Source organism: Carya illinoinensis, chromosome 5 (genome assembly GCF_018687715.1).
Source record: "Carya illinoinensis cultivar Pawnee chromosome 5, C.illinoinensisPawnee_v1, whole genome shotgun sequence".
Taxonomy (NCBI): Eukaryota; Viridiplantae; Streptophyta; class Magnoliopsida; order Fagales; family Juglandaceae; genus Carya; species Carya illinoinensis.
In genome coordinates, this window is record NC_056756.1 from 42051395 (window position 1) to 42060830 (window position 9436).

At 31.3% G+C, this 9436-nt stretch overlaps 1 protein-coding gene across 1 annotated transcript; it reads left to right on the forward strand.

The window, feature by feature from the left end:
• Positions 1-2218: 2218 nt before the first annotated feature.
• Positions 2219-4167, forward strand: LOC122311359. The gene is made up of 2 exons (XM_043125907.1): positions 2219-2918; positions 3066-4167. Exons 1-2 carry the CDS (start codon positions 2319-2321, stop codon positions 3960-3962), a joined length of 1497 nt encoding a protein of 498 aa, XP_042981841.1. The 5' UTR covers positions 2219-2318; the 3' UTR covers positions 3963-4167.
• The last annotated feature ends 5269 nt before the right edge of the window (positions 4168-9436 follow it).

Below are 9436 nucleotides of genomic sequence, written 5' to 3' on the forward strand. Positions count from 1 at the left end.
AGCTGGCGATGAAAGTCAGGTGTTGATGATTTTGTCATTTTCAATGACATGTATTTATGTTTTGAAAATATAAATAATTCGGACGAAAAGTCTATAAATAACAAACATGACAATCTCATATTTTGAAAATGTTTTAAGACTCCTAATCATTACACATGTAGGTATAGTTACATTTCTTAAAAATCCAAATTTCTAAATGTTACAATTATATTTAGAACGTAGATGTCATGAGAGAATTCTCATTGCCCTGTTCTTAAGAATTGAATGATACCATCCCTCACTTCAAGGATGTAACGTCAAAAAGGAGCCAAAGCAAAGTGAAAGGCGAAAAAAAGACACTACAAATTATTCAGCAGATGTTTAATTTAAAAAAAAAAAAAACAAAAAAACAAAAGTTTTCAAGATTCTCGTTACTTTGCTTGAAAGAAGAGGAAGAAATAAAGCTCTAAAGGTATATATGGCAGATTATCGACTTAAGGAATTTTTCATAACGTGTAATGCACTCAATAACATCAATATTCTTTTTTTTTTTCTTTTAAAAAAGATTATTCTTCCATCGTATTTATGCCACTTTTTTGTCTTCCTCTAGTAATTTCGTTTATCTCGTAAACGCTAAGATAATACAAGCCAGTACTTCCATAAGATTATCTCATTTTACACACAAGATCAGTTCAGATCGATCATCCAGCCATAGACTGTCAAAGCAAGAAGATCGAGAGGGTTGTTAATGCATTAAGATCTTTACTCATAGCTGGCCTGGTTTGTTTTCACAAATCATTTCAACTCATCTTATTTAATAATTATAATTTTTTCAAATTCTTACATTAAATAAAATAAACAATTCAACTTATTCAGATTTCAAAATAAAAATGATATTAAAAATATATATTCTAACAATATTTTATTCAACTTTTAACTTTAATCTCAACTCATTACATCTCATCTGTGAAAACAAACAAGGCTAAATTTTAAGTCTTTTTTATTGTTAATATTATTTTAAATTTTAATTATTTAAATGACCTGTGAATTATAAAAGTAATGAGCTTGTGAATTATAAGGTTACTATATAAAAAAAATGTTAAAACTAACAGTACAACAAATTCGGTTTTTGGGATGAAATAAATAAATAAAATCATCCGTTTACGGACGAAATTTTAAAAATTGTACCTAAATAGTGACAACATTGGTTTATCATTCGAACAATCAATATTACATTTGAATGTGATATTTAGGAATGAATAATTCTCTCCAATAACCATTTCGAATGGCTATTAGTTATGGTTGGTCATAAAATTGGCAGGATAAGTTATTAAATTTAGGGGGAAATTGACTAACCCTTCGAACGCTTTATTTTAGTATTGGAATGAAAAAGGAGTTTTGGTTTGAATGACTTATATTTTATTCAATCGATTGGTTTTGATAGGGAAGAAATTGTTTAAAATAATATAAACGTTCCAACATGATTAATTAATCCGTAGTAATACTCGTTTGAATGAAAAAACATATATAGTTCGAACATGAATTGTACTCGATTGATCTGTACTAATACTCGTTCGAATGAAAAAATATATATAGTTTGAACGGCAAACATTGCGGGATTGATTAAAACATCTTTGGCAGGAGTGGAAATTTCGCTTGAAGGCTTCTATAATGCATTCAAAGATGACTAAAATTTTGATTTATTTTAATGTCAAAACAATAACTTAATTAATTATTGATATATTTTCAATTTATACTAAAAAATAGTAATTAAAGAATATATAGAATAAAGATCAATAATTAGTTTAGAAAATAAAATGACGATTAATAATTAAATTAATTTTAGAAACATTGAGTGTCTATACAAAAAATTACAAAAATACAAAAGATATAAACTACTGCCCCCAATTGTTTTACCACCTCCTCGACTGTAGCTAAGCTTGTCTCCATCTGTGTCAACCTATAGTATTATTCATCCCAACAAAAACATTTTGTTTAAACGCTATTAAATGTTTTACGCTATTAAATGTTTTTGGATATTTTAAGGATGAAGTTTAAAGTTTCAGTCATATTTGGATGACCAGATTGGGACGCTTTTTTTTCATCCCAATTATAATTATAATTAGTAGATATAATTATCTACTAATTATAATTATATCTACTAATTTGAAAATTAAAGTGTAAAATTTCCATTATAAAAATGAACATGATTGAGGGAGATCACCTCAGGCCAACTAGTTAGCCCTTGAGAGAGATCAGAGCAAAAAGGGATAAGAGATAGAGATATTGGAGATTGCATGCTTTGAATAATTACGGGCATATGAGCAAGCACAAGAGAGATGCGGCCTATTCCTGTACGCGACTACAATGATTTGGCAGCTGGATCAAGTAGTCAAAGAAAGAATCACCAGTTGCCGCAAAATATATACCATCCCTTTCATTATCACCCTCTCTTCCTTCTCGAGCAGAAAGGTCCTCTTGCAAAATGCAATGCCTGTCGCAAGGATATTACGGCCGGTGCCACCGCCTACATTTGTAAGCATGACAATTGTGGTTTCATTTTGGACATTATTTGTGGTGAAGAGAGAGTGCCTGCCATAGAGTACGAGGCCCACAGTCACCTACTACATTTTAGGGAGAGAACGGATGATCGAGTACTCAAGTGCAATGCTTGCGATAAAAGTTGTGAATCATCTATCTTCAGCTGTCTCTACTGTGATTGGAATCTCCATTATACTTGTGGTCCATTACCAAATGGAATTACCTATAAATGTCACGAAGATCCACTCGTTCTTACAACTGCTCTTGCTGAACACGAAGATGAGATGGACGATGAATTTTATTGTGATGTTTGTCAGAAACAGAGAGACCAACTATTGCCGAGTTATCAATGTGCAGATTGCAATTTTGTTGTTGAAATTAAGTGCGTCATATCTGAGGTAAGTTAGATAAAAATTCCAGTTTTTCAAAATTTGAAAGTGAAAGCTTTGATCTTCTAATTAAAAACCTTTCATTTCATTCAAGAACCCAATTAAGGAAAACTGATACATATATTTTGATATTGCTTTACGTTTATTGGCTATTAGGTAATATCACTCCTAAAGGGAGATCATGGAGATCATGTAGAGTTAAGGGATCCTTTTGGGCAGCTTGGAAAGTTGATTATGCAGCCCAAGAACATAATAGAACAAAGTGAGTCGACTCTAAGCTTGTCTAAAATTTTAAAATCCTTGAATGAAGATGAGAATAGGGAATTGAGAAGGGTTATAGAGGCTAGAGAGATTAGACAAACAGTTAATGCTGAAGATAAATTCTTTAATGACCCTAGGGAAGATAATATTCTACGGTTTTCTGACGAGGGTTACACACAATTTATAAAGTTTCTTGATCGGGGCACAGAGATTTCTGTAGAATTAAGGGACGGAGGAGCTGAGGTTCTTTTTAGGAGTTTGGATGCAAAATCTCACAATGACTACTTTGCTCTTGAAGAAGAGGTTGTTAATGTTGGAGAACACCACAAGGCTGCTTTGACTTTTGCTCCTATCCTAAGGAGCTTGCTTTCCAAACACGGTGATATTAGCGCTGCATCCACATTGAGTCCAACTGTAAAACTATTTTTTGTTAACATGTTATGTGGTTGCATATACAGCATGAGAAACACCAAGGTTGTGGATATCACCAAAGATGTGCTTCTCATCTGGTGGACAAGCTTGAGAACTTGTCAAGTTGCAGGATTTGAAATTCAACCTCTTGTTGATCATCTGGAGAGAGTTGCACGTGCTTTCTTTGCTCTTTATATTGGAAAACAAGCAGACAAAGTTGACAGAGATATTGCAAAGCTTTACAAAGATCTTGAGGAACTAAAACGGAAACGTGATTCTATAACGTCTAGTACAAAACATGAAGTTGACAAATGCTTGAGGGAGGCTTCGGTCTTGAAGCAAGGTAAAGCTATTACTGAACGATTATGGGAGTCCATATAGGCCGGTGTGGAAATTAGTAAGTAATCTATTAGCATTCTTGCGTAATTGTTTGTTGCTTTTCTACATTTACTTCACCGCGTCCATCGTGAATAAGCAAGGCTCGACAGTCACTTTGCATTTCTAATCCCATTTAATTATGTACATGTAATACAATACTAAAGTCTTGATAACCATGTTTGAACTTAGAACCTATACTTTGATATCATGTGAAATTATTTGTTATTTTACCACGGTTCAAAACAGTGAAAAGAGTTAGATTTCATTATTTATATTCTTAATGGAAATTGATAGACGTTTGTAGAAAAAAATTTGATCCAAAGAATCTTCACCTAAAATGAACCTATATAAAGATAGATGTTTGGATTTTCCACGAGTTTTTGGCTGTTGGGTCGGTTTTTGTGCTTTGCATGGGCTTATCAAAAGGGTTGGCTCAACCGGATTCTTGCTCCACTGGACCTAATTAAAAATCTCCTAACCAATTTCAGAAAATAATAACTTGTGAGATTATTAAATATAGGAAAAGTCTAGTTACAAGTACACTTGTACATTAATATGTACATCAATTTATTGTGATTGGTCAAAAAGTAGATTTTATTAAAAGAAGTGCTAATTTAACTTTTAAGTATGAAAGAATTAGTATTAGTACGCAGATTAATACGCGACTTTGTTTGTATTTAACAAAACTCTTAAATATAGCCCATTAAATCTAATTTAGTTCCAATAAAAATTGTCACTACTCTCCTTCTAATATCAGATTAGGGTGTTACAATCTGCCTTCTTTATAAAAATTCTGCCCTTGGCATTTGCTAGTACCTCGAGCAATTCCTAAATGGTACTTGTCCATCACATCGATACCATGTTTATTTCAATCCTCAATCATTTTGTCGAATCTAATATTTCAATTCAGGTAAACAAATATAAACCTCAACAACAAGCTCAATTAAAACCTAATAAGAATTTTCCTCAAATTCTTAACTTGACTTCATATAAAATAAGTAAATAGAACTCTTCGTATAATTAAAAAGCATCTCAAAGAAATCACAACATAAAACTTTCCCAAGTTCAGGGTCCTTATTAAATGGCTTGATTGAATACACGAAAGAAATCCAACTCTTTATTAAAGTCTGCAGGATCTAAAATCTCAAATATTATTAAAAAGAAAAAGTTATCCTAAAGTCCACAAAATGTAAAACTTAGTTCTTAAAAGAAATTATTTCTCTAAATCTACACAATCCAAATCTTAAACCTTATCGAGATCAGTTCCTAAAGTCTACTAAATCTAAAACCGCAAGTCCCATAAAAGTCATTTCTTAAGGTTTGCAAAATTTACAACCTAGCATTTGATCTAACTTATGTACTAAAGTCTTCAGAAATCCAAAACCTCATATATTAAAGTTTATAGAATCTAAAGCCATAGATACAACAACATAATTCTTAAAGTCTGCAGTAGCTAAAACATCAAATGTCACAATCCTAAAACCACAACTTTCCAAAAACACATTCCATCAAGTCTATAGAACCTAAAACTTTAAGACCTCATTTGGTTACACATATGAGATGAAATGAGAAATCTGTGAATAAGATAATTCGTGAATAGAAGTGAAATGGTTTGAATTTAGATTTTTATTGAGTTTTGGGAAAAAAAGAAGAGAAAAAGTTGAATAAAAAATTATAGAGTTAAAATAGGGTTAGAATATAATTTTTTAATATTATTTTTGTTTTGAGATTTGAAAAAGTCGAATTGCATTTTGTGTTTTATTTGAAAGATTAGAAAAATTATAATGATTAGGTAATGATTAGATGAAAATTTTAAAAATTTGAAATTGAAAAATATTTTTGTTTGAATGGTATTTCAATGTTGAGATAAGAAGAGATGGGATGAAATGGAATGAGATGATTTGAAAGGTTTGTGAAACCAAACCAACCTCAATCTCAACCAAATCCTTTTTAAAGTTGGTAAAATCTCAAATCTTAGATTTCCAAAAACTCAATCTATAAAGTTTGCAAAATTTCAAATTTGAGATCTCACATATGATAAGAATAACGGTAAGTGGTATATGTAATTGATTAATCATTTTGGAGTATATGTCATTTGGTTTGGGCCTTCCATTGGGGTGTTACACCTACTCACCTATGCGCCGGACGTAAAGTTGGACATCGCTTGTTAAAAAATCATACGCATGATCGTTACCAATAGTGTGACGAAGGGAGCCAGAGTGTGCAAATGGTCCATAGGGGAGACCATGGTACATGTGTAATTAAAATGATTATATGGACTTTATGTGGATTACGACTCTAAGATGAGATGTGATATTATCTCAATAGAGCTCATCAGGTCACTCGGGAGCGTGTAAAACCAAATGATGTCCCCCGAGCTTTTGCCAAACTACAAAATAATCGGATGAAATGGTAACGCTCCCAGGCGGACTCTGTGGCCACTATGCTGTTGGTGGTTAGAGGATGCCTGGTCACGTACTCGTTGGGTGCTGAGTTGGGTATCGCTTGTTACGAAGTCACAAGCATGGTCATTGACTGTGGTGTAACGTAGGTAGCCAGAGTGTACGAATAATTCCTAGGGAGACTATGGTGCATACCTTAATTAAATTGTGGCTTTTCAAACAAAGATGTGATTTTGGAGTGTGTGGCTTTTTCTGTAAATATTGAATAGGATGGTTTTGTACAATTCTACTAATGCTAAAGATCTCAAATTTTCTCCTTTACTATGAAATGTTCATATTTTTTCGTGCTTATATTTTTTGGTGTTAATCTATGGCTTTACTTGCTGAGGTTGCGAAATCTTATTGTAGTGTATCCACCTGCGGTATTGCTCCTCGAAACTGTAGACTTTAATGCAGATGAAGGATACAAAAATGGAGGACTGACTCCACCTAAGGAGTGAAGACCTAGGATTTTTCCTAGGGATATAACCGGTCCAATTTCATCTGGTTTTGTACATTGTTTTAGAACCAAAGCGATATATATATATATATATATATATCAGTTTTGAAAATTTAAGAACCAATACCAGACTAATTCACTATCGAAACTGAAACTTCTGGTTTTTCTCGTTTCGGTCCGGTTTTACCGATTTTACGGATTATCTATATTAGTAATAATATATATGATATTTACATATACTAAACTATTATTATATTTATATTATAGTATACAAATATTATTTTATAATAATTAACACATACTAAATTCTATAGTCTAAATAATAATTAACACATACATAATAATTAACTATAGTCTATATAAATTCTAGACTTTTTATATGAGTATATATGATTAAATGTGTAAAATAAATATATTTACAAATTTTTATATATAAATATATATAAATATATATATATATATTATAATTTATTGTGCTGAAAATGTATTATTTATATCAAAAGTAAGTTTATAGTTAATGTTTATGTTTAAGATTAAAATTTTATGTCATATTAATTAACAATTTAACATATATATATATATATATATATATAATATAAAAAACTATAAATATATACCGATCCGGTTCGGTTTAAACTAGTTTTCAAACTATAAAAACCGGTATCGCACCGGTTCAAGACTAGTTTTGTTTCTTAAGAACTGGTATTGCGCCGGACCAAATTCACTAGTTTGATCTAGTCTAATCTGGTTCAACCTGTTTTCCTTTTATTTTTATTTTTTTTTCCACTCATACTTTTCTCTTAGTAGTTTGATTTGGCATTTACCTTTTTATCTAGTCGGATGACTATAATAAATTATGGATTATTTTGGTAATTTGAATGTTTGGTACTAGTAGCAGTCCATGCTGCCTTCTTTATATTTCTGTTGTGTTTATAACTGCACACTTATATACTGTATGCATGCACACACTTGCTTACACAATACGCATAGGGTGTGTGACACTCGTATAACTTTGGCATTGCAACATTTGCCAAATGACACGTAGAGGTCGAGGGTGCCACAGTTCTTGCTTTTATAATGTTCAAATGAGACTTTAACTGTATCATTAACTTACCCATTTAAAATATAAGGTATGTGGCTTGGATATTTCATTTAGGCGTGAGAAGATGTCATGAAGAATAGACGCATAAGAGAATTTTCCTTACTCCGAGCTTTCAAGAATGAGGAAGTGATATTACAGCCCAATTACATCTCATTTACAATTCTAAAGAAACTGTTAACAAGAGTTGTTTGGTATATCAAGAACTGAATAATGCCACTCCTCGATCGCTTGAACGAGAGTACAAAGAGGAGACAAAGCATAGGGAAAAGGAAAAAAATATATATACCATAAATTATTCAGCAGATGTTCAATTCAAAAAAGAAAAAAACAAAGTTATCAAGACTTTCTTTTGCTTGAAAGAAGAGGAACAGATAAAGCACTAAACTTAAGGTATATTTACTGGTGGATTAAATCGGCAAAGGAAGTTTTCATAACGTGCAATGCACTCAATAGCATCATTCTTATCTTCTTTTTAAATTTTAAATTTTTATTTTTGCAAATCATCATCTTGGCCCAAAATTCAGAAAAGAATAACAAGCATGTTCTTCTCCTGGAGACAAAGCAAAGTGAAAAGGGTAAAAAAAAAAAAAAAAAACATTATAAATTATTCAGTAGATGTTCATGAGTTTAAAGAAGGAAAAAAATAAACAAAGTTTTGAAGATTCTATTTAATTTGCTTGGAAGAGAAGGAACAGATCATAAAACACTAAATTTAAAGGTATATTTACTGGCAGATTAAATAGACAAAGGAAATTGTCATAACGTGCAATGCACTCAATATATAGCATCATTTACTATCCTGTCTCTTCTTTTTTATTTTATTTATTTTTTGCAAATCACTCACTAACTTGGCCCCAAAAATCAGAAAAGAAGAACAAGCAAGGAATCAAGAAGAGTAGTGCATGCAGTCGACCTATCTGCTTAATTATGCTCTGGCACTTTTATTCCCTTTTCGTTAATTATAAGAAAGATGTGGATCCTTCAGATTTAGGTAATTTAAAATTAGCTAGAAGAATGAGATTGGCCAGTCTTACAATGTTGATGATGATGATGAGGCATGTTCTTCCTGTGTATTTACGCCGTTTCTTGATCTACTTCCACTTCCCTTTTTCTCTTAAATTATTAAGGAGTAATCTTTACACTGAGATATTAATCTCCTTTTAAAGGTTCAAAGCCACGATTTTTTTTTTTTTAATTTTTAATTTTATATTTCTCAGATTTCTGTAGTATTTTCAAATTTGGTTAGGCAACAGGAACTTTTACAAAAAATTAAAAAACTCTTTTATAAGAGTTTTAGAATATTTTAAGAAATTATGAAAATGTAAGAGTTGTGCTATGTACAGTCACTTTTGTTTACTCCTTGCGTACTCCGTTAATATGATTGGCTTAAATAGTTATTTTATATTAAAAAAAGTGATGCAACCAATCGCATCAGTAGAGTTTTTGTATATTTAGCTTAGTTAGGATTTGTTGA